Source organism: Protopterus annectens, chromosome 1.part1, assembly GCF_019279795.1.
Source record: "Protopterus annectens isolate FY-2018-M chromosome 1.part1, PAN1.0, whole genome shotgun sequence".
Classification (NCBI taxonomy): domain Eukaryota; kingdom Metazoa; phylum Chordata; order Ceratodontiformes; family Protopteridae; genus Protopterus; species Protopterus annectens.
The window spans coordinates 1,816,522,332-1,816,549,212 of record NC_056726.1 but is presented as its reverse complement, the minus strand read 5'-3'; the positions used below and the strand labels follow the sequence as shown (position 1 = coordinate 1,816,549,212).

The following is a 26,881-nucleotide window of genomic DNA, read 5'->3' as shown; positions in this document are numbered from 1 at the left end:
TGTACCTACTCTCAACACCATTCCTTTCCACAGTGGTCCTCTCTAGCACATACTACACAGCAGCCATACAATAGGACAACGTGTGTATTCTCAAACATTTAAAAGCTTTTTCCTATGCCTACCCTCAGAGAATAAGAGCATTCCTGAACACACACTGGTCTGCTATAAGAATCGTATAGATCTTAAACCAAAAAAAATATAACGAAGGCGAAGAAAACAATGAGTCAGTCATACAAACTCAACTTTATTGGTAACTTCATTTAGGGTTTTCATTGCTAATAAATTTGAATTTCTACAACTCAATCCTCATTTTCTTTAGTTTCCAGTTCCTTTTTTTGGTTTAAGTTTCTGTTTTAGTGTATGCTACTTTGTTTTCTTGAGATTAAATGTACATTATCCTAATACAGAACACTTCACAGCCAATTCTAAACAATGCATATTTCTGCTTTAAATAAATGGTCCATAAGCTCAAATCAAGATCCTTCCAGAGTTGACTGATACTCACCATGGTTATCCATCCAAGGGCAGAAATACTTTCACTGACGGCGGACAGATGGTTGAATAACTTGCTGGTACGGTTCTGCTCTCTGAAATCCTGGACTTGCTGGATTTTATCAGACACTGGCTTCAATACAGCAGAAAGTTGGTCCTAAAAATGGACACAAACATGTTCATGCCTCACTCAGTATCCTCCTCCAAAAGACAAGTGGGCCAAATATTATTTGCAGCTCACAAGAAAACACAGAAAAAGAAAAAATACCTATATGTGTGTATATATATATATATATATATATATATATATATATATATATATATTATATATATTAATATATATATATATATATATATATATATATATATATATATATATATATATATATATATATATATATATATATATATATGTATAGTCTTGAACAAGATCAGAATCTACTACTGCTCAGCACCTAGTTTTACAAAACTCATTCTGCCCATCAATGCCCTCATCTCCTGCATCAGGGTGATATGGGCATGGTTAACACCAGTCTGCAGCTCTCCGGGCCATACTCAAACAAGGCCTTTATAGAAGGAACAAAACTTTGCATTCAATCCAAAAACTACATTCTGATTAGAAGATAACTGGCCAACTATGAACAGCAAAATCAGAACTCCTATTGTATCTTTTCAAGACCTGTCTCTTTGCAGGTCCTTCACAGCCGAATGCTTACATAACATTGGTATCCTCAGACCTGAAAAAGTCTACAAAAAAAATAAGTTATGCCTTACCATAATGTTTCATCTGTACTGTTGATCCTCGTTCAGTCATTACGTGTGGGTATCTGTTACAACCTAGGAACAGAGCTGGCCATTTTCCAAGCTCGCGTCAGCTACAAACTCTCGAGCTAAAACTCTTACCCAGAATTCCCCTCTCCCCGTTAACTCAGATCGAGTTGGCAAGTCAAAAGTTAGAGGCTACCTCTGGTCAAATGACCTAAAAGACCCGGATGGTCAGATCCACTAGAAGCCACAGGAGGGGGAAGGAGGGAGGGTCATAATGACTGAACAAGGATCAACAATACAGATGGAACTATCTGATCTTGTTAATCCTCGTTCATTCCTTACGCATGGGACAGAGTCCCCAGCTACCTTTATTCCTGGGAGGCTCTCATGGAAGGACATTCCTGAGCACCATAAAAGCAAAAGATGCTTTTCCCTGGAGGCCAAATCCAATTTGTAATGACTGATGAAGGTATGAGGGGTAGCCCAATTGCAGCTGCACAAATGTCATGTAAAGAAGCTCTGGCATGGAAGGCAGCAGAAGTTGCCACCGACCTTGCAGAATGAGCCTTTATGGTAGTAGGTAATGGAATATAACTTTGTCTATAAATGAAGGTCACAGTCTTTCAACCATTTAGCCAATGTGACTTTGGCAACAGCACATACTAAATAGAACAGGCCAAAATAACTGGTCTGATTTAAGAGAGGCCTTAATCCTGTTCAAGTCGAAGCGAAGTTGCCTGTGAATATCTAGGGTATGTAGGTAATACTCCCTTTGTTTGAATGATTGGAGAAGAATACTGGCAATTCAATGGTTTGATTAAATGGACATTTCAGAGATCACTTTTGGCTGAAAGGAAGGATTAGTTCTTAATGACACTATCCCTATGAAAAATCAAATATGGACTCTTGATGCGTAAGCGGAACGTGAGGGCTTGTGAAAATTCCTAATTACCAAATCTCCGTAGTGTCACCAAAAAAGTAAAAGCAGCAAGGCAAAAGTCCATAGTAGAGCAAACTTCAAAGCGAAACTTCAAAGCAAACTTCACTTCATATATCCAATGCAATACCAACGATTGTAACAGGAACGTTCTTTATTCACGTAAAGCAAACTCAGTAAGCGCTTTCACCATACACGGCTTCTTCAGACTGTAACAAACATTCTAAAACACAGTCTTTATATACATTTACACACAGATCTAAACAATCATTCAATCAGTCTGTAATATAATTATTTAAAGGAACCATGAATGTGTAAACCCTTTCTAACATTCTTGTTTGACTAAAAAGTAGTTCTAAATCAATAACGAACTACTACATAATAATACAACACTTTAAAATATGTACATTACTTATAAAATGTTAGACAATCTATCTAAAATACTTTTTATATTTTAATTTTTATTTAAATTTTTATTCTTATTTATTTATTTAAAATCCACAAAAATAAATGCATAAATTAATGCAAGAACCTACTTAATCTTCTACTTTTCAATATGGGATGGATGCTGACTTTGTCATTGAGACCGGGATAAAACTCCGCTCTACATCTCAGAATCCACCTCAATTCCATTTCCAACGTATAGTTCTCAATGTCTCCCCCTCTGGTATTACTATGGATGTATTGCATGACAAGAAAAGTAAATGTGTGTTCCTCACTGGTGGACATTTGATGTTTGGCTAAAGCATTGTTAGGGTCCCTTACCCTCATTTTGTAACTATGCTCCCTAATTCTCTCTCTTAATTGCCTGTTGGTTTTACCAATGTAAAACACAGTACAGGCGGAGCAAAGTGCAAGGTAAACAACATTCATAGACTTGCAATTTGTCCCTGTCATAAAGGTAAAGATCTGCCCAGTGATAGGTTGCTGAAAGATGGTACTATCATTAACAAGTCCACATTGGTTACAGTTACCACAGGCACTGGTATTTAAACCAAAATTAGAATTAAAATGCCTGGTACCACTTTTATGACAAAGAATCTCCTTAAGGTTCTTCTTGTTTTTATACATGTACTTTGGTCTTGGACCTACCACTCTCCGTATATCCTCATCAACACATAATACTGCCCAGTGTTTCTCAATGATATTTCTGACATTATAGACATCTTGAGTATAAAAAACAGGTATACTAACACCAATATCCCTATTCCTTGATGTATGCCCATTCCTTTCAAATTCATTGCTCCAATCATTACTTGAGAAGTATGGACGGGCTGTACTGGTTCTTAGTCCTCTAGTTTCTCTAATAACCTTATCTACTTCAAACCCGTTATATGATCGATCTCTCAAACTCGAAATCTCTTCATTATAGCCCTCATCTATAGGGTTAAGACGAGAGGCTCTCATGGCTTGGCCTCTCATTACATTGTTAAAAGCATGTAAGGGGTGCATACTCGTTCTATGCAGTAAGGTATTCTTATAACAACTCTTCCTATGGACTGCTGTGTTCAACAGTCCATTCTGTAACCTTATTAGATCTACATCCAGAAAAGATAATCGATCCTTGGAATAAGTCATAGTAAATTTCAGAAATGGAGTCTTATTATTCATAAAACCTGCGAACTCAAATAGCTGTGATTCAGTCCCCTCCCATATTAGAAAGAGGTCATCCACGAACCTCTTATAGAATCTTACATTCTGTCTATATAAAGCATTAGGTAACAGTATCTCCTTCTCCCAAAAAGCCATGACTAGGTTGGCATAGCTATTGGCACAGGATGTGCCCATAGCTACGCCATCCATTTGCAAATATAAATCAGCAGCAAACAAGAAAATATTATTTTCTAATATGATTTCAAGGAACAGTGCCAATAATTCGATCATATTAGCTTCCAAGTCTGAATATTTCCTCAGATATCCCTGCACATACTCAACCCCACAATCATTGGGAATGACCGTGAAAAGGCTAGTCACATCAAATGTGACCAAATAATGGTCACTGGTCTCATCCAGTTTGCTGACGTAATCATACAAACTAATAAGAAATTCTTTACTATCTCTCAATATGACATCATTCGAGTCTATCACTGGTCTTAAATGTCTTTCAACATACAGTGAAAATGGTTGTGTCAGCCAACCTTCACCCGAGACAATAGGCCTCATGGGGGGTTTCGACAAACTCTTGTGAACTTTGGGGAGGCCCTTCAATACAGGTATTAAGGGATTGATAACCCTTAAAAACTTGGACAAATTACTGTCTATGATTTTGCTCTTAAATAAATCATCTATAGTATCATAGACGCGGAACACTTTCAACCTTACTTGTTCCATATCCAATTTTCTATAAAAGGAGGTATCACTTAGCATCAGGCATACACTCTCTGTACATCACAGTATCCATGATTACAGTCGGACCTCCCTTGTCTGCAGGGGCAATGATGATAGAATCGTCATTTCTTAGACTGTCTAGTGCTTGCCTTTGAGTAAAAGTCAAATTACATTTACCTTTCCTATTTCTACCATGTCTGTCACTATTACTGTAGTATTCATAGAGATCATGTTCCACTAGCCTGCCATATGTTTCTAATACAGGATGCAATGCTGGAACATACGTGCTAGTTGGTTTAAAGACTTTCACACTAGAGTTTATATCCTCAGAATTCCCAAACTGTAATTTTAACTGAATGTTCCTAATGAACATCTTAACATCTATCACTATCAGTGACTTCACTCCTCTTAGTAGGAATGAATGTCAAACCTTTATTCAACACAATTTCTTCATCTGGGCTTAATATTCTACTAGACAAATTAATTATAATTGATTCCCCTTTTTGCTCCACATTTTCTTTATAGTTGGGCCTACTGGCTCTGTGTCCATAACCTTCCGTTTTTGGCGGCCTCTGCTCATGGAGCGTGTCCTCCCTTTGAATCGGGGTGACTGTATCGGGAAAGGGGTATCCCTATTGTTCACATCAATGTTCCTTTGTTCAGTAACTCTCTTCCTTACCACAGGATGATTACCATTATTTGTTTGAACAGTACATGCATCTTGTTTATCACTAGTGGTTAACATTCTATTCACACTACTATCATTACTTGTTTTCTTATTAATAGTGACGACAGATGGATACAAATTCACACATTCAAAATTTCCTGAAACAGGAGTATCGTTAACATTATCCGTGACAGCACTGTCAACCATCCCAGTGCTTCCCGGATCACTCTGTATAGTGTAACCAGAATCATTACTATGATGTACATGCTCAGTCATGTTGGAATCTATATTCAACTTATTGGTTTCACTGGCCTGAGACTTTTTATCAGTCTTACTATACATAGTCCTAGGCCAAACAAAGATTTGGCCATTGGTAAAGTCATAAGTGTCTCTCTCAATCTTTTGTTTCTTTTGATCTAAAAGTCTTTTTTCGTACAGTAAGACATTGTCCATCAGTCTATCAACACCTAATGTCGCCCTAGCTGAGGTAAATTTCCGAGTGATAGATTCATACATTTTCGTCACATCTTCACGTAATGCTTCCTCCTCAGGCAAATGATATTCTACTAATAACTTCATATAACTGAAGCTCAATTCCATATTGAGCCTCTGCCATTTGAGTAAAAGATCTGGAAAACTGTTACCTGAGCTGGGCATTTTCAACACTCTCAGTCCCCTAGGGATAATGCGTTTCTTCAGGCACGCCTCGAAGTGATGCCGTTGTAACTGCAGCCTCTTTAACTTGAAAAAACTCGTTTCCAACAGTTCTAACTGTTCGGCTAACTCCATTAGTTCCTCAGCGTTATCCATTTCGGACCCACGCGTAGCATCTGGTTCGAATAATAGCAAAAAATTGTCACTTCCAGCAACGCTCCGCCTGTACTGCGTTTTACATTGGTAAAACCAACAGGCAATTAAGAGAGAGAATTAGGGAGCATAGTTACAAAATGAGGGTAAGGGACCCTAACAATGCTTTAGCCAAACATCAAATGTCCACCAGTGAGGAACACACGTTTACTTTTCTTGTCATGCAATACATCCATAGTAATACCAGAGGGGGAGACATTGAGAACTATACGTTGGAAATGGAATTGAGGTGGATTCTGAGATGTAGAGCGGAGTTTTATCCCGGTCTCAATGACAGTCAGCATCCATCCCATATTGAAAAGTAGAAGATTAAGTAGGTTCTTGCATTAATTTATGCATTTATTTTTGTGGATTTTAAATAAATAAATAAGAATAAAAATTTAAATAAAAATTAAAATATAAAAAGTATTTTAGATAGATTGTCTAACATTTTATAAGTAATGTACATATTTTAAAGTGTTGTATTATTATGTAGTAGTTAGTTATTGATTTAGAACTACTTTTTAGTCAAACAAGAATGTTAGAAAGGGTTTACACATTCATGGTTCCTTTAAATAATTATATTACAGACTGATTGAATGATTGTTTAGATCTGTGTGTAAATGTATATAAAGACTGTGTTTTAGAATGTTTGTTACAGTCTGAAGAAGCCGTGTATGGTGAAAGCGCTTACTGAGTTTGCTTTACGTGAATAAAGAACGTTCCTGTTACAATCGTTGGTATTGCATTGGATATATGAAGTGAAGTTTGCTTTGAAGTTTCGCTTTGAAGTTTGCTCTACTACGGACTTTTGCCTTGCTGCTTTTACTTTTTTGGTGACACTACGGAGATTTGGTAATTAGGAATTTTCACAAGCCCTCACGTTCCGTTTATGGTATTGACTTTTATTCTATTTATTTTTGCTGGAACGTGCTGCCTTAGCGTATACTTATTTACTTTTATTATATATACTGTGTCTTGATGCATAAGGCTTGAAGCTCAGAGATACGTCTGGCAGAAGTAATGGCGACCAAAATCAAGGTTTTCTATAACAAATATTTGAGGTCGCAAGAAGCTGGTTCGAAAGGTGGCATTGTCAAACCTTGTAGGACTAGTGACAGGTCCCATGGTTGAGTAGGGTCTCTAAAAGAGGGTTTTAGATTATTCACTCCTTTTATGAAAGTCTTGCATAATGTGCGACATGAGAGGAGTCTTGGACATCATCATGGAAATTAGATATTGCAGCCAAATGAACTCTAATGGTAGAGGCAGATACACCAGATTGAAATAGGGTGGCTAGATACTCCAAAACGGGTCTACTTGTTTTTCTTTCAGCCAAAAAGTAAAGCTTTTCCACTTGCTGAGATATGTAATTCTGGTGGAAGACTTATGAGATGCAATAAGAATGTCAAGTACTGGCAAAGATCGATCATTCTGTCTGGCAATCAAGGGAATTGGAGGAACCAAGCTGTGAGCTTCAGGCTGTTCAAGTTGGGGTGAATCAGATTCTGCAGAAGGGAGATCAACCCCGGGGTTGGATGGAGAATCCACGGTTGATCTAGCAGGTGAGGCCCAAGGAAGGGGAACCAAAGCTGACTAGGCCAATATGGTGCTATGAGGATTTTACTTTGCTCTTCAGCCAGTGGGCTTTCTTCAACTGGGGAATGAGGGGGAGAGGTGGAAATGCATAAAGTAGACCAGAGGGCCAATTGTGGACTAGAGCATCCCTGGGTGACTGTCCCCGGAGGGGGAAAGCAGGGCGAAATAGTTGCTGCATTTGTAGTTGGTCGGAGAAGCAAAGAGGGCACAGCAAGGAAGACCCCAGCAGTTGAAATTCTCTGCCGCTACCAAGGGATTCAGGGACCACTCATGAGGTTGTAGTATACACCTGCTGAGGGACCACTCATGAGGTTGTAGTATACACCTGCTGAGGCTGTCTGCTACCACGTTGGGGCTCCCGGGAATGTGCATTGCTAGAAGAATACGGTTGGTAGCCAACGCCCAATGACATACCCTCATGGCCTCTCAACACGGAGTGGTTAAGATTTGGTTCCGCCCCGTTTGTTGATGTACCAGACCACTGCCATGTTGTCTGATTGTATCGCAATAGTCCCAGACGGCAGCAGGGGATGGAATTTTTACAACACCAGAAGCACTGTTCTCAGCTCTAGAACATTTATATGCAGATGGGCCTCCATTTCAGACCAAGTACCTTTGACTGTGTCCCTGACCCCCCCCACCCCATCAGGGAGGCATCCGTGGTCACTGTGGCCTTGGGCTGTTGTGCAGAGAAGGGGGAGAGACATTGTGGCGGCTTGTGGGCCATCCACCAATTTAATTAGAAGTTATGTACTCACCATAACGTTCCATCTGAGTAGGTGTATTCATTTGTCTGCAACCTGTGGGTTATGGATCCGATATCGGATCAGAACCGGCATGGTTTACCAGCTATGGATCCGAGCTCTCAGCTCCTCCCCTCACCCATAATGCCCTGCTCTCCCTACATGACCTCAGATAGAGTTTGCCAACAGCAAGAACACCCTGAAAAGGGTAACACATATTATGCAGGAAACTGAAAAAGGCCAGGGGGATAGGAGGGCGGGTTGGTTGCAGACAAATGAATACACCTACTCAGATGGAACGTTATGGTGAGTACATAACTTCTAAATCACTATTGCATATCATGTTTAATGAGTTAATTAATTCTAATGATCATCTATTATTCAATTAACTGGTGTATAAATACAGCAATAAAGTAAGTGAATGTATGTTCTGAGGAAGGTGTTCGAAAACGTATGTATTTGGAAGCGTTATTAAATACTTCAGTCTTACAACGGAATTTTGGTGTTTTGTTTGGAAACTGTCATCCTTTGGATCTATCCTTTGGAACTCTTATTTGTGTGGTTCTCATACCCTTATTTGGGTCTCAAGGAGTGAGTTTGTGGTTTACAGTATTGTGTTTTCACTCTTTACCATCTTACGTTGTTTTTGAGTAAATTTTGATGGCGGAGACTTCAGGGGCAGAGAACAGCAAAGAGTCCATTGTATCGGAGAAAGGTGAATTACGCAAAGTTATCGGACAATTGTCCCAACTTGTAGAACTACTAACACCAGTTTGTTCATCTATCTCAGTGTTATTAAATGAGTGTATCAACGGTTCTTCTTTACCGAAATGTAAAACAGGAGCGGTTCCTGTTTCTTCACCTACCAGTAGTTTACTTCCGGGTTTGCAAGCGAACTTTCAAGGTGAACAGTCTGTTCCTATCGCTTCGACTAGTGTGGACAATGGTGGGCAAGCAGCTCTTATTCCAATACCAAATATCAATGATTTTGATGAGTTTCCTCGTCTCCTTCGTACAGGAGCATCGGAAGTTAGTGACATTAATACTGAACATTGTCTCCCTAATCAGGAACCTAGAAGTCAACGTGAGCGGCGTTCCCATTTAAAACAAGGTGACTAACAAATGTTATTCTTTTGACTTGCAAGCTTTTTTAAGCAAAAATTCAGTATTAATGAAGGAATTAATGACGCTAATGTGCCTTCATCATCTTCTGTAACATATAAAGAAAACTTGGACCTTTTATATTTTTATGTAGAGAAATATGAGAGATTGGGTTGTGATATAACATTTTTACAAGAATGTGTTACTAAGGGTATTGTCCCAAAAGGTTTGCGTGTATGTAAATACCCCAACCGTGTGGAGGAAAATTCAGTATTCCACAAGGATTTAATAGGAATTTTTGATAAATGTGGAATCGAAATTGTTAAAGCTATTATAGCCGAAAACAATAGGGTTAGGGAACATTTATTTAACAAAATTATTCATGTCAACACAAAAATTACAAATGATTTATTACATAATGTAGAATCAGAAAAGTCTGTATATCTTAGTATATTTACTAGTATTGAAAAGGATTGTCTCCAAAATATGAAAAGGAAAGCTTCTAAGTTGGAGAGGGACATGGAAGCTTACCAATTAGGGAATGCATACCCAAAACCGAAGCCCCACAAGTCATATCGAAGTGAGATGGTGGCTGACCATGACACATCTAATGCAAATATTAATGTTGATGACATCTCTGTTCACAGTGTGAGAGAATTAAACAACCAGGATTTTCCATTGGAATATGTACCCCCACTACGCAGATCGAACAGGTTGAGGAATCGTTCCCAGTACATTACAATCAGTACTATTACCAACCCAGGTTGAATCGCAGGTAGTCATTCAGGGGGGTGATGACATTCAACAGAATATGAATGTATATGAATATAAACACTATAAAATTTTTAACTATAGTATTTTGAAGTTACCACAGAACTCTTTGAATTATTTATAAAGGGCTTCAAATTCATTCCACTAAGGAAGACTAACATTTCAAGTGCTATTGTGGATCTTAAGATGTTTCTCAGAAAACAAAATTTAGACATTATGTTTGGTAACAACCTCTTCAGTCAGTAAATTCAAGTAACACCCATACTGATGTTTCATTAAAGAAAAAGAGTGTATTTAATCCCCCCTTACACCCACAATTAAAGAATCTAGAACGTGTAATGGAGAGGGAAATTAGAAATACCATCAGTTCTCACTATGTCTCTTGAATTTATCTAAAACGAGCAGGAACTCTTATTCGATCTGAGGGGCAATAAAAATTTAAGAATTATGCAACCTGATAAAGGCGGTGGAGCTGTGGTGATGGATTATATTCTTTATGAATCTAAGATGAAACAATGTTTAAATAATGTTACCAACTATTCAAAAGCTTCTCTCAATGAAATTAATATTTCCAAAAGTAAAATCAATATTTTATTGAATGACTTATTATTTAAAGGCACCATTGACTTGGATATGTTTAATTATTTACACAATCAATTTCCAAGGGTTCCTTCAGTTTTTGGGATACCCAAGATTCACAAAGACCCCCATGACCCACCCTTGCGTCTTATTGTGTCCTCTGAGGGCTCAGTCACCACCCCCTTGGCCAAGTATGTGGATGTAAAACTGAAAAGTTTATCAAACCAGGGTATAACAGTTATCAAAGATTCCTGGGACTTTTTAAGACAGGTGAAGTTAAATCTTTTTTCCAAGGATATAATTTTTATTACCTTGGATGTTATTGATCTTTTTGGCAGTATACCCCATGACATGGGTTTGACTTGGCTTGAGGAAAGTATTTTGCATTTTGGTGACTTAAGTGATGACACATTTAGAACAGTTATGGTTTTAATGGAGATTGTTATGAAACATAATTTTATGTTCTTTCAGGGTGAATTTTACAAACAGGAAAAGGGTGTGGCCATGGGGGCTAAATGTTCACCCACCTATGCCAATATTGTTTTATCATGGTGGGAGAAAAAGTACATTATTTCTAGTGAATATAGCAATTCTTGGGTATTCTACAAACGTTTTTTGGATGACATTATCATTTTTTGGACAGACACGTTAGAAAGATTTCATGAATTTTTTGAGTACATAAAATCTACTACAAATTTTCTTGACTTTACATATAGTATCAACCCAGATGAATGTTGCTATTTGGATGTTTTATTAAGGAAGGGTGATGACCATTTTATTTCAAAGGTGTACAGGAAACCCACCTTTTCCAATTCTTATCTTCATTTTACTAGTGGCCATCCTTTTGGACAAAAGAAGAATATATTAAAAGGACAACTTGTTAGATCCAGTAGGATGACCTCAGAAGAAGTAGATTTTTTAACAGATAGCAAATTCATCATAGATATGTTCAAGGAAAGGGGATATCCAAGCTTTTTGTGTGATGAAATATATGAAATAGTCATGGAAGGTAGGAAGAATAGATTTTCCCCAATTCTTGGGTGTCACGAATCCACTAATACTATCCCATCTACTTCTACGGGTGATACATACCACAATGTTACATCAAAGACCGTTGATAATAATTATTCCACTGCTTATGTAATGGACTATACAGGTGATGCATTCCCACTTAAAAAAGTTTTAAGTAGGGAATGGGAAAGGTTTCAGGAAATAACTGACTTAGAGCATTTGAAGAAAAAACCTATCAAGTTTGTATATAGGAGAGACACTAATCTAAAAAATATTTTTGAATTTGGAGGACAAGGTACTACTAAAAATATTGGCCACAAAAAGGGAACGTTCAAATGTGGATCATGTTCGCAGTGTCAATATATTCAGACCGGTTCACAATTGTTTGTGTCTGAAAGAAATAAAACAATTAAAAGTACATCCTTTGCCAACTGTAATACACAAGGGGTTATATATATCGCCACATGCCACTCCTGTTCTTCCTTTTATGTAGGTAAAACTGAAAGGAAACTGAAATCCAGAATATATGAGCACTATTATGAAATGAGGAAGGGAAATATAAATAATGCCTTATATAGACATTCCCAAAACGGTGGTGGTGCTGCGGTAGTGTTGTCGCCTCACAGTAAGACGCTGTCCGGCTCGATTCTCAGCAAGAGTGTCTTCTGCATGGAGACATGCGTGAATGGGCATACCTTCGTTGAAGGTTGTGCGTCAGGGCTGGTAACTCGGCACGTAAAAATCAACTACCAATCATTAGCGGACCGGAGTTCCGCTGTGGCGACCCCTAACCGGGAAAAGCCGAAAGACACAAACAATAGACATTCCCAAAAATGTGAGAATTCCATCTTTTATTTTTTTGTCATTGAAATAGTGCCCAAAGAAATCAGGGGTGGCATGTGGGAAACAAAACTTGAATATAGGGAATTGTACTGGCAAATTGTTTTGGATGTTGTAAGGGAACCTGGTTTGAACGACATGATATCACTAGCTCCAGTATTAAAACTGAGAGCTGCCAAATTGTGAGTGTGATTTTGATATTTGTCCACTAGATGGTGTTGGAGATTTTTTAACATTTTTTTAGCAATTTTCAACTATTGTAGTAATTAAATACATAATATATTCTTATTAAAGTATATAATATCAATTTTAAACCATTTTTATACATTTTAATCAAATATACTATTTCTTATCAGGTTTTATTTTATATTATAATTATTCAGTATCAATAAATGTTTTCCAAAGAAATCACTATTGCATATCATGTTTAATGAGTTAATTAATTCTAATGATCATCTATTATTCAATTAACTGGTGTATAAATACAGCAATAAAGTAAGTGAATGTATGTTCTGAGGAAGGTGTTCGAAAACGTATGTATTTGGAAGCGTTATTAAATACTTCAGTCTTACAACGGAATTTTGGTGTTTTGTTTGGAAACTGTCATCCTTTGGATCTATCCTTTGGAACTCTTATTTGTGTGGTTCTCATACCCTTATTTGGGTCTCAAGGAGTGAGTTTGTGGTTTACAGTATTGTGTTTTCACTCTTTACCATCTTACGTTGTTTTTGTAGTATACACCTGCTGAGGCTGTCTGCTACCACGTTGGGACTCCCGGGAATGTGCATTGCTAGAAGAATACGGTTGGTAGCCAACGCCCAATGACATACCCTCATGGCCTCTCGACACGGAGTGGTTAAGATTTGGTTCCGCCCCGTTTGTTGATGTACCAGACCACTGCCATGTTGTCTGATTGTATCGCAATAGTCCCAGACGGCAGCAGGGGATGGAATTTTTACAACACCAGAAGCACTGTTCTCAGCTCTAGAACATTTATATGCAGATGGGCCTCCATTTCAGACCAAGTACCTTTGACTGTGTCCCTGACCCCCCCCACCCCATCAGGGAGGCATCCGTGGTCACTGTGGCCTTGGGCTGTTGTGCAGAGAAGGGGGAGAGACATTGTGGCGGCTTGTGGGCCATCCACCAATTTAATTAGAAGTTATGTACTCACCATAACGTTCCATCTGAGTAGGTGTATTCATTTGTCTGCAACCTGTGGGTTATGGATCCGATATCGGATCAGAACCGGCATGGTTTACCAGCTATGGATCCGAGCTCTCAGCTCCTCCCCTCACCCATAATGCCCTGCTCTCCCTACATGACCTCAGATAGAGTTTGCCAACAGCAAGAACACCCTGAAAAGGGTAACACATATTATGCAGGAAACTGAAAAAGGCCAGGGGGATAGGAGGGCGGGTTGGTTGCAGACAAATGAATACACCTACTCAGATGGAACGTTATGGTGAGTACATAACTTCTAAATCTGAAGTAGGAGATTAATTTGTCTGCAACCTGTGGGACAGAGTCCCCAGCTACCTGAATCTTGGGCGGCCATCATGGAAGGATATTCCAGAGCACCGCGGAGCCAAAGGATGCTCTACCCCTAGATGTAAGATCCAACTTTTAGTGGGAAATAAAGGTATGAGATGAGGCCCAAGTGGCTGCTGCACAAATATCATCTAGAGGAATCCTAGCCTTGAAGGCGGCCGATGTAGAGACTGACCGGGTTGAATGGGCATGTACACCCTCCGGTGCGGGCCTTCCAGAAGCTTGATAAGCCAATAAGATGCACTGTGAAATCCAGCGAGATAATGAGACTTTAGAAATTGGCTTGCCCAAATTAAATTTAGCAAAGGAAATAAACAACTGGTCGGATTGCCTATGACCAGCCGTCCTGTTTAGATAAAATCTAAGTTGCCTGTGAACATCTAAGGAATGAAGCTTGTATTCACCCTTGTTTTGATATTTAGGAAAGCAAACAGGGAGGTTAATGGATTGATTAATGTTTGCTTCAGAAGCTACCTTAGGAAGAAAGGACGGGTTGGTCCTGAGGTATACACGGTCCGGATGAAAGACCAAGTAAGGAGGTTTGGCTGATAATGCTTGAAGTTCTGAGACTCTCTTGGCCGAGGTAATGGCTACTAAAAAGGCAGTCTTGAAAGATAAAAATTTTACATCTACCGTAGCCGCTGGTTCGAAGGGGGGAGCGGTCAAGGCCTGGAGGACCAAAGAAAGGTCCCAAGGAGGAACCACTTGCTTTACAGGGGGCCTGAGAAGGAAAGTACCTTTTAGGAAAATCTTACACAATTTGGCAGACATCAGTGGACTGGAGTCATGACCAAAATGATCATGAGAAATTGCCGCAAGTTGTACTTTGTGGAACTGCTGGCACCATCATTAAAAAGAGTGGTTAAGAAGTCAAGCACCAGAGGAAGGGGAACTGTGAAGGGGTTTAGGCCTTGCCGCTCCGCCCACAAGGAGAACCGTTTCCACTTACTGCGGTAGACTTTCCTAGTGGATGGTTTATGAGCCGCCACCAGGATGGCCTTAACAGGGGACGAAATACCGGGAGTCCTGATCAGGAGTGGAACTGGAGCAGCCAAGCGGTCAGCTTCAGGTTGTCCAAGTTCGGGGGTGATAAGCGGGATGGATGAGATATCAGATCCGGAATGGGATCTAGAATCCAAGGAGGATTCACTGAGTGAGACCTTAGGAAGGGGAACCAGATCTGTCGAGGCCAGAATGGGGCAATGAGAATCATTCTGCACCCCAACCGAGAGGCTTTCTGAAGAACTTGGAGCATCAGAGGCAAGAGGGGATAAGCATAAAGAAGACCGGGTGGCCAAGCATGCACCAGAGCGTCTCTTGGGGTACCTCCGGGAGGAGGTATTAGAGCGAAAAAACTGTTGCACTTGGTGTTTGAGGGAGACGCAAAAAGATCGCAACAAGGAGTTCCCCACCGTGCGAAGATGCGTTCCGCTACCTGAGTATTGAGAGACCACTCATAAGGGGTGAGAATGGTGCGACTGAGTTTGTCCACCAGGATGTTGGACCGACCCGGAATATGCGTTGCTATGAGAAAGCGGTTGGTGGAGATTGCCCATTACCACACTCTCATGGCTTCCCGACAGAGGGTAAGACCTGGTTCCTCCTTGTTTGTTGATATACCAGACAACAGACATGTTGTCCGATTGAATCGCAATTGTTCCCAAGGGAAAAAAGGCCTGAAGTGCTAGCAACGCTAAGAGCACTGCTCTCATCTCTAGAACGTTGATATGCAGAAAGGTCTCTGAATCGTTCCACGTGCCTTGGACCGTCCAGCCTGCAAAATGGCCCCCCCCACCCGAGGCGGGAGGCGTCCGTGGTCACCGTGGTGAGAGGGGGAGAAGCACAAACGGGGCGGCCTCCGTGGAGATCTGGAGAGTGTAGCCACCACAGGAGGGACCTCTTGCAAGCCTTGCTGATCGCAATGGGATGATGCATAGGAAGAGCAAGATACGACCACTGAACTAGGAGTGTCCATTGAAGGATGCGCATATTGAACCTGGCGAGAGGAAGAAGCGCTATTGCTGCCGCCATGGACCCTAGGGCCCTCAGGACCAACTCCGCCGGAACTGAGCTTGAGTGGAGAATGGCCCGCACCTGGAGTTGCAGATTTTGAATTCTGTCCACAGTGAGGAAGGCTCTTAATCTCCTCGTGTCTAACCTGGCACCTATAAAATCTATGAACTGCGTGGGTGCTAGGTTGGATTTTTCTGTGTTTATTGTGATGCCCAGACGGGAAGCAAGATGGAGAAAGGAGTCTCGTGCCAATAGTAGTAGATGCCTTGTTGGGGCGGTGAGAAGCCAGTCGTCCAGGTAGGGAAAGACCTGCACCCCCTGAAGCCTCAGGTGGGCCCTACCACTGCTAGTACTTTGGTGAACACCCTGGGGGCTGTGGTGAGACCAAAGGGAAGGACCCGGAATTGGTAGCGACTGGCTCCCAGCCGGAAGCAGAGAAACCTCCTGGAGCGCCTGTCCATTAGTATATGGTAGTACGCATCCTTGAGGTCTATGGAGCACATACAGTGATTTTCTCCCAGAAGGGGGAGAATAGACTGTAACGTAACCATCCGGAATTTCTCTTTGGGGACTGTCAGGTTCAAGAGTGAAAGGTCTAAAATTGGTCTTAGATCCCCTGTCTTTTTTGGCACTAAAAAGAACCTGGAGTAGAACCCTGATCCGATCTGGTCTGGGGGGACGGGCTGGATGGCTCTTTTCTTTAGCAGACTGCCAAAGCGGCCTCCCACTGACCGGGTGGAACGTCGGGGAGGGACTTCAATTTTGGCATGTGACGAAACGGGATACGGTATCCTCTGGATATGATTTGGAGGACCCAGCGGTCTGTTATGGACTCCCATGCCGCTAGGCGCTCCGTAAAACGTCCCCCAACTGCCTCCAGAGTGGAGCAGTCGGGCAACCCTTCAGGGCTGCTGCGCGGGCCATTCAGAGAAGGGTTCTCTGGACCCGAAGTTCCTGGGAGCCCCTCTGCCCCTGGGGCGGCATCCTCCCTGCCCTCCTCTGCCACGGAAGGACTGGTTGTCCGGAGCGGGCTGGGATTGCTGCGACTTCCGGAACCACATCTTCTTCTGGCCCTTTTGGTTCCTAGAATAGGGCCTCTGGGGCACAGAGAAGCGGATTCTGACGGCAGACAGAGTCTTCCCGTCCTTTTCGCTCTGGGTCAAGGTATCGCGAACAGATTTGCCAAAGAGGGCAGAACCATCGAAGGGTGCGTTCGCAAATGACGCCTTGAAGGGCTCCGTAAAATCGCAATGACGGAGCCAGGCCTGACTTCTAGTAACTAGGCCTGCCCCTGCGGCTCTAGCGGCACCTTCCGTAGCGTGGGATAGTAACCGCATAGAGGTATTAGTGACGGACCTAAGAGTGGCCATGCGGGTGGAGTGCAATGCTTTGTCCTCCTCCGAAATGGACTCTGGGGGGATGCAGCGTATTCTTTAATAAGATCGCGCTGCATCCTAATCACATGTGCCAGGTAGTTCAGCGCGCTTACTGAAAAGGTCGCCGAACTAAACATCCGCTTCCCCAAGCGGTCCATCATCCGAGACTCCTTGCTTGGGGGATGGACTGAGGGACTCTCCTGAGCAAGTTCCCTCTTGGTGGCAGCCGCCGTCAACATGGCATCTACCGGAGGCCCCTTACTCCAATGGGCACAGTCAGCCGGGGGATTGAGAATACGGTCGGGCCTTTTCGGGATTGGCTCCACGGTGTCCGGTTCCTTCCACACCTTGGTGGTAATGAGGTCCACCAGGGGGTCGGCAGGAGGGGACACCCAAGAGGTAGACGGGCCCGCTTCAAATGCCTCCAAGAACACGGACTCGTCCGAGGAAGACTTGGGGGCAGACCACCCCCCCCCTTATGCGGAGCATTTCCATGATGTCTCCAAATGAGACATCCTCAGGGGGTGATCTTGGGGGCCTTCCCCTTCCTCCAAGTCCGTGTCTTCTGTGAGAGACTCGGGGGAGTCAATGTGCCTCCTTTTGCACGTATGTTTGCAGGGGGCATCCTCCGGGGGGCTGTCAGAGGAGTCCTCGCAAACAGTAACCTGTTCCAAAGGAACAACTTGGGGCATAGGAGCGGGCTGTCCCAAGGGCCGGATGGTGGAAGCCTGACCCAGTGCAGATGGAGCGCGGGACGGAGCCGAAGCAAGTGCCGGGGGTCTGGAGACCCTCAACAGGGCCCTCTCCACTACATCAAACGCCGAAGGGGAGCCGACCTCGACCAAAGGATCCGACAATCTGCTCCCCCTCGGATCCGAGGAGTGGATCGGAGCCGGCACCGAAGCGCTCTGATCCGAGGGGACAGTGCGCTCCGACACAGACTGCGCCGAAGGAGCACTGATCCCCCCGGATCCGAAGCTCGGATCCAGGCTCCGAGAGGTCGGATCCGAAGTACCGAGTACTGTGGGCGCCGACCCACCCCCGGCTCCGAAGCTGCTCGGCTCCAACTGCTCCGAACCCGGGTAGCGGGTCGGAGAAGGAGCAATAGGCTTTAAAGAAAGGGGTCGAGCTCCCCCCCAGAGGGGGGGGGGGGAGGCAAGAGCACTCCCATCTGCATCTGGGCCTGGATGAACCTTATCATCCGGTCCAGATCAGCGTCTGACAAGCTGTAGGTCGATCTCGACGAGGCTACCGAGGTAGGCCTTGAGTGCCTCCTGGATAGCCTCGACGGAGATCGGGTCTCCTCCTCTTCAGGTCCCGGTGAAAAACACACGGGTGACCGGAGCCGAGGAGGGGGAGAACCAGCAGACAAGGAGGCCGGAGGAGAAGCCCGCTTGGCAGGCGGGGCTGAAACGGAGGTCTCGGCCCGCCGCTTATGGTGCTTCTCCCTCCGGTCCCTCTTTCTAGCTTCCCTCTCCTCCGAACCACTACAGGGAGGTTGAGTCCCAGGAGGAGGAGGGGGAGCCGGAGAGGAGGTAACCGTGGACACGGTTCCCCCCGAAGGAGCGGAGGTCGGAGCCAAGTCCGGGGGCAAAAGTCCCGCCAGGACCAACTTAGACCTCCGCTCCTTCAATGCCCTGGGGTTGAACCCTGCACAAATGGAACATCCAGAAGTGAGGTGTTCAACCCCAAGGCATCGAACATCAGCAGGGGAAAGCTTATGGCCACACTCTGAGCACTTCGAAAAAACAGCCTTAGGTTGTTCTGACATCCTAAGAGCTTACAATTTACTTAAACTAAAGGTAAAAAGCAAAAGTAAATTAAACACACAACAGGCCCAAACACACACTACGCTACCAGCGAGGGGAGGGAAACCAAGTAAAAATTATAAAATTAACTAAACATGTTTAACTATCAAAAGGGGAGCCTAAACTTTCAAAACAATTAAATTTTAACACTAAATATACTTTAACCACTTAGCTGAAGAGCTCGAGAACACCAATCTGGTCACCAGCGCGGCAAACTAGATCTGAGGTCATGTAGGGAGAGCAGGGCATTATGGGTGAGGGGAGGAGCTGAGAGCTCGGATCCATAGCTGGTAAACCATGCCGGTTCGGATCCGATATCGGCTCCATAACCCACAGGTTGCAGACAAATGAATCTCCTACTTCAGATATCCTGTTTGCACCTGTGAGTTACCCGAATCTTTGCTGAAAGAGGGTCCTGAAAGGGATACCACTGGGTGAGCAGTAGCCACTGTAGAAGCCTAATGTTAAACCTGGCCAGGGGGACAATGGTGATGGAGGCTGCCATGGAACCCAACAACTGTAGGACAGAGTGAGCTGTGGATTTCTCCCTTAAAGGATTGGGATCAGTTGTTGCTTTATCTTTAGAATTCTGTGCTTTGGAATGGATGCTCTGCAATTCTTTGTATTCAAGATGACCCCCTATGAATTCTGTGGACTGAGATGGGGTGAGATTGGATTTTTGCCAGTTTATGGTTATGCCTAGCCTTTCTGCAAAGAGGAGAGAGAGTATGCCAGGGCTTCTTCCAATAGATGTCTGGTGGGGACGGAGATGAGCCAGTCTAGGTATGGAAACACCTGGAATCCTTGTAGTCGCAAGTGAGCTGTGACGACTGCCATGCACTTTGTGAACACTCTGGGGGCTGTAGAGAGTCCGAAGGGCAGTACTCTGAACTTGTAGTGACTGGCTCCTGCAAGGAAGCGGAGGAATCTTCTTGGTCTGTCCACTTTTATGTGGTAGTACGCATCTTTAAGATATATCGAGCACATCCAATAGTCTTTTTCCAAAAGCAGAAGGATAGACTGTATTGCGACCATCCAGAATTTTTGTACTTTTACAAACTTGTTCAATACACTGAGATCCAAAATTGGTCTCCAGTCCCTGGTGTTCTTTGGCACCAAAAATAGTCGTGTAGAATCCGGATCCTATCTGGTCTCTAGGGACTATTTGGATGACTATTTCTTAGCAGTTTTGTATCTCTAAAGCTGCTTCTTCCCTTTGACTGGGTGGAACGTTGGGCAAGTTTGTTAGGGGAGCGGGACAAAGGTAGAAGGGAATACGATAACCTCTGGTTATAATCCTTTGTACCCAAGAATCGGTGGCGATTGTTAGCCAGGCAGTAGGGTACAAAGAAACTACCCCCAACCACTTCCAGAGGAAAGCAGTTGGGCCGCTTTTCAGGAGCACTGGTAGGATTGGCCAGGGAAAGAGTCCCTGGAACCCTGGTTAAACAGACCACCCCCCTGCCCCGAAAAGGGAGTCTTCCCCCTCTGCCTCTAGGGGAAAACTCTACCTGTGTGTCACGGAAAGGACCCAGAGACTTTTTGTACCATATCTTCCCACTCTCCTGGTTTCTGGAGAAAGCCCGTTGAGGGGAAGAATAACGGACACCCACGGCAGAAAGGGTCTTACCGTCCTGTTCACATCTGGCCAATGTGCTTTTAACCTTGGGTCCACACAGTGAAGAGGCTTAGATGGGACCATTGAGAAAGGAAGCCTTGAAGGGTACCGCAAAATTACACAAGCACATCCAGGCGTGTCGTCTCACAATGCCTGAACCTGCCGCTCTAGCTGCTCCTGATGAGAGATATCTGGCGCATGGAGGAGTTGCATATAGACTCAATGGTGGCTAGCTGAGAGGCCACTGTCACAGACCTCAGACAGCTCCAACCAAAGTTTCAGAGAGCTCAGAAATTAAATCTCTTTGAAGCCTGGTAGTGTGTACCATATAGTTCAGGGACCCGACTGCAAATGTCGCTGATGCTAAAGTACGCTTCCCTATTCTGTCCATAGCCTGGGACTCTGTTGGGTGGATGGACAGTCCAGCTTTCTTCTTCCACCAGGTCCTTTTTAGTTACGGCCACCACCAAAGCATCTACAGGAAGACCTTTAGAACAATGGGGATCAGTAGCAGGAGGGGACAAAATTTTATTTGGCCCTCAGGGAATGGCCTCAATGGTGTCAGGAACTTTCCACGCACGCTGCACCACGAGCCAGACCAGTTCGTCAGCAGGTGGAGTAACCCAGGGGGTAGGGGGCTGGGCACGAAAGGCCTGCAGGAACACAGACTCTTCAGTGGTCGGGTTAGAGGGCTGCCAGTCACCTGTTTAAGAATTTCCAGAATATCACCAAAGGATACCTCAGAGGGTGAGCAAGGTGACCCTTCCCCATCAAAGTCAGTCTCATCAGTAAGGGACTCCTCTGTGGAGTCCATGTGCTTCCTCTTGCATGAGCTCTTTTGATGAACTTCCTCAGAGGGAGAAGCTGGGAAAGACAGCACAAAAGGGGTCTCCTGTGGAAGTATATCCCAGAGGCCCTTGCGCCCGGTGTCCACCAGGAGCGACTTGTGTACACAGAGGTCCAGAGGAAGGCGGGGAGAGTGATAGCACAGGATCGCCAGCCGATGCCAGAGCCTTCTCCATTAGCTGGAGGCCAGTCACCTGAAGAGGGGAGAGTTCCCAGGACAGGGGTCACCCCTCTCCTAAGTGGCTCAGCCTGCCGACTTGGGAGTCCCTGGATGGCTGTGAAACACCAAATTACGTACGCCACAGCTGACATCCAGGGTCATAGCAAAACTCTCCTGCCACAAAGGCAACTGCGGCTCCTTAGTGAGGTAGACCAAGAAAAGAAACAGCAAAAGGCACAAGTGAAATCCAATAAACTCTTCCAAGTAGAAATCCAAAATAACTCTTCGAGATTTAGTAATAGACTTCTTTATTGTTTAAAACACAACCAGCGGACTGCACGAACAGAGAAAAAAGTACAGTTTTGTACCTACCATAAATGTAGATGTTCGAAGATCCACATTGCTGCAGTCCTTACACTTGGGGTAGTCCGCTGTCCTCGGTCGGCCCGAATATCAAAGTATAAGGCTGACGTCGGTCAAGGCGCATTTGACTGACATCAGGACGTCAGGGTACAAATGCGCATGCCCGACGTCATATCCTCAGTCTTTTCTTGCCCCAGATGTCAGAAGACCCTAAAAATAAAGGTCAAAACCAAAAGACAGCAAACAACCAACCAACCACCCTTGCACTAACTATATGTACAATATATACAATATACACAATATGTACAACCCAACCCACACAACCACCTCTAACTGCAGAGGGGAAGGAGGGAGGATAAATTGCACTGCAGCAATGTGGATCTTGAACATCTACATTTATGGTAGGTACAAAACTGTACTATGTTCTTCATCTCACATTGCTGCAGTCCTTACACTTGGGTAGAATCCCAAAGCAGAGGTAAGGGAGGATGGCTAACTACAAGGAAGCAGGAGCTGCCAACATGCCCTGCAAAACAGCAGTGGCAAAACCAGCCCTGGATTTAGAGTAAAGTGGCAGGTGATAATGCCTAGAGAAAGTATGCACTGAACTCCAAGTAGCTGCCTCCAAAATATCCTTGGTTGCCACACCCCTCAAAAAAGCTGTTGAAGTGGCAGTAGCCCTAGTGGAATGAGGCCTAATCCCAGCTGGAACCTCCTTGCCATGATGGGAATAACAGAAAGCAATGCAAAACCCAATCCACTTAGAAATAGTTTGTTTTGACACAGGCTTGCCCTGAGAACTCAAAGCAAAAGAAATAAACAACTGCTGAGACTGCCTGAACCCTTTAGTTCTGTCCAAATAATAACGCAACTGCCTGTGTACATCTAAAGTGTGCAAAATCTTTTCCCCTTTATTTTGGGGATTTGCATAAAAAGTAGGCAAATGAATAGTTTGGTTTAAAGCCACACTAGAAACCACCTTAGGCATAAAGGAAGGATTAGTACGTAATGATACCCTATCCTTATGGAAAATCAAGAAAGGCTCAACCGCCATAAGGGCCTGCAATTCAGAAACCCTTCTTGCAGAGATAATTGCCAACAAAAAAAGCAGTCTTCCATGATAAATATTTCAACTCAGAAGTAGCTGCAGGCTCAAAAGGTTGTAGAGTGAGTTTCTCCAACACAAAATTGAGATCCCAAGCAGGAGTAGGAGCTCTTCGTGGGGGTCTTATATTCTTTGCCCCTCTAAGAAATTTCTTGAACAAAGGATGAGAAAACAATGGTGGGACACAATCATAGTGAGCCGAAATTGCTGCAGCATGAACCTTAATAGAAGAGAAAGACAAACCTTTGTCCAGTAACTCAGTAAGATATTGAAGAGCCACACTCAAATTAGGCTCAGAAACATCAAAATCTTTTGCTGCACTCCAAAATAAAAATCTCTTCCATTTATCTGCGTACACTTTCCTTGTACTAGGCCTTCTAGCTTCCAAAATCACATTCAAAACTTGTTGTGGAAGTTGAGACCCTCTATGGTTCAAAACAGAATATGCCAGGCTGTTAGGTGAAGAGAGTGAAGTTTGACATTCAGCAAATGGCTGTCCTCCTGTGACAACAGGTGTGGAATCGAAGGCAAAGGCCAATCTGGAGCTATTAAAATCATCCTTGGCTTGTCCTGTCTGACCTTTAGAAGTACCTTTGGGAGGAGAGGCAGAGGAGGAAAGGCATACACATGAAGATTGCTCCAATTGAAAGAAAGAGCATCCACTTTCCAAGCTGTGGGATGAAACCTTTTTGTGCAAAACTTTGGCAGCTGATGGTTTAGTGGAGAAGCGAACAGATCTATGTCTGGAGTTCCCCATGACACTGTCAATTTCTGAAATACATGAGGATCCAATTTTCACTCGTGGGGATCCATAATTGTACTGCTCAACACATCTGCTAAGGAGTTCTGTGCTCCTGGCAGAAACCTTGCCTGAAGATTGAGCTGTAAACAGAGCAGTCTCCCACAAAATCATTGCTTGCCTGCATAGAGGATAAGAATCTGTTCCCCTTGCTTGTTGATGTACCACATGACAGTTGTGTTGTCTGTTAGAATCAACACCTGCCCTGGAAGAAGTAAATCCTTGAAAGCTATTAATGCAAACTGGACTGCTAACATCTCCTTCAGGTTGATATGTAGATGTTGTAGTCTGGCAGGCCACTTGTCTTGTATCCACTTTCCATTTAGATGAGCTCCTCAAGCTTTGTCTGAGGCATCTGTCGTTAAAATCTGACTCGCCTCTGGCGGGTCACAGAGAGTCCCTTGTTTAGGTGACATTCCTGAGCCCACCACAAAAATTCCTTTTGAATGCAAGGTATTATTTGAATGACAGTGTCTAGATCCTGGCAGTGCTGTGTCCATACATTTTTGAGATACCATTGCAGCTTCCTCATATGCAGTTTGGCATTGGGAAGCACCAGAATACAAGATGCCATGAACCCTAAGGCTTGAAGGACTGTCCTTGCAGTCAGCCCGGACTGATGAGATAGCTGATGGAAGTAAAGGGATAGACTCTTGTTTGTCCGGGGTTAAAAAGGCCATCTGAGATGCTGTATTCAGTCTCACACCCAGAAAGCACATGTCCTGAGAGGGTACTAGACTGGACTTTATTTCGTTCACAGAATACCCCAGGCATCTTAGCACTGCTATCACATATTCCAAATGATGAAGAAGCTCTTCCCTTCCTTGAGCCAGAATCAGGCAGTTGTCCAAATAAGGATAGATCTGTATTCCTTTTAGCCTGAAGAAAGCTATCACTGGAGCCAGAACTTTCGTGAATACTCTGGGCGCAGTAGATAAGCCAAAGGGCAATGCAGAGAACTGATAGTGAGAAGTCCCAGCTCGAAAACGCAGATACTTCCTGCAACTTAGGCTGATAGGAACATGAAGGTAAGCCTCCTTGAGATCCAAAGTTACCATCCAATGATCTTTGCCCAGCAGAGATAAAAGCTGCTGTAACGTCAACATTTTGAACTTGGGAATGTCCAGATAAGTGTTGAGGGTAGATAAATCCAAAATTGGTCTCCACGTGTTCCCCTTCTTTGGTACTAGGAACAGGCGAGAATAAAATCCTAGGCCCACTTCTGGCATAGGGACCGGTTGTATGGCCCCTATTTGGAGTAACAGAGAAACTTGCTTGTGAGCCTCTATTCTTTGTTGAGGAGGAACGTCTGGCATGCCTTTGAACAGAGGCAAGGTATGGAAATAAAACCTGTAACCGTGGTGTATGATATCCAATACCCATCTGTCTTGGGTAATTAAACTCCAATTTTCTTTGAAAAGTGCCAACCTTCCTCCCAAAGGTGCTGCCAGACGAGAAGGCTCTGGCAGCTGAAAAGGTAGGTCATTGGGTCTGTTTACGAAAGGACTGACCCCTGCCCTCAACCGAAGACTGTGCAGGAGAACTCCCTGTTCTAGGCCTGAAAGAGCCCTGAGCTCTGCCCCTACCACGTCTAGATCTACCCCTAGACTGGGAATCATAAGAAGGATACGTCCACCCCTTAGTAGGCCAATTTCTACTAAACTTTGGAGGCTGGACCTGCAAAAATCTTTAACAGTCTGCATAGACTTAGCCTTGTCTTCCATTTTCTTTAAAACTGCCTCAACAGGAGGACCAAACAACACGTCAGATTGTAAAGGAGCATCTAAAATCCTTGTTTTAACATGTTCAGACAAATTTTGATCCCTTAGCCAGGCGTGCCTGCGAAGAACTGACCCAGTGGCAGCCACCCTAGACGAGGCCTGTACAGCATCAAAACCACATTGCAAAGAATGCTTACCCACCTGTTCAGAAACATGCACTAAATCTTGCAACTCTTTACAATCAATACCTACTGCCAGAGCATCAACCTTAGACTTTAATTGTGAAAGGAGATAGTTCTGGTATTTCAACATGTGAAACTGGCAATTCAAAGCCCTCATAGCAAGAGTGGAAGAAGTATAAACTTTCTTTCCCCATCTATCCAAGGCCCTAGCCTCTTTGTCTGCAGGAACCGGATTCTTAACAACAGAAGCCTTAACACCTTTAGGCCCCTGACTAACAGTTTCTGGGTCAGCCCTAGGACTCTTAAAAAGATACTTATGAGCTTCAGGCACCCTGTAATACCTATCCGGCTTAACAGGAGCAGGAGGCAAAGAATCAGGATTAAGAGAAGCCTCCGTAAAAACATCTTCTACTACATCCAAAACAGGAGGTATAGCCAAAGGCCTATGCTGGGGTATAAACAAAAATTCCCTAAGCCTTTTCCTGGAATCAGAGAAGTCCTGCCCTTCCCACTTAAAATGCTCCCTCATGGAATGAAGAGTTTCTGAAAAAGAAAAATCCTCAGGAGGAGAAGCAGAAGGAGTAGAATCATCCACATCAGAATCAGAATCAGAATAAGGAGAGTACTCCTGCAAGTCTTCAGCCGAAGACTCTGAAA

General features: G+C 43.6%; 1 protein-coding gene across 1 annotated transcript in view; it reads right to left on the bottom strand.

Annotated features, from left to right (window-relative positions):
- Positions 1-26,881, bottom strand: part of CAP1 (cyclase associated actin cytoskeleton regulatory protein 1) — a gene marked incomplete in the record, with an annotated part of 596,089 nt that overhangs the window by 383,143 nt on the left and 186,065 nt on the right. Inside the window, 1 exon segment of the mRNA XM_044084805.1 lies at positions 506-649. Coding sequence (XP_043940740.1) covers positions 506-649 — 144 coding nt within the window.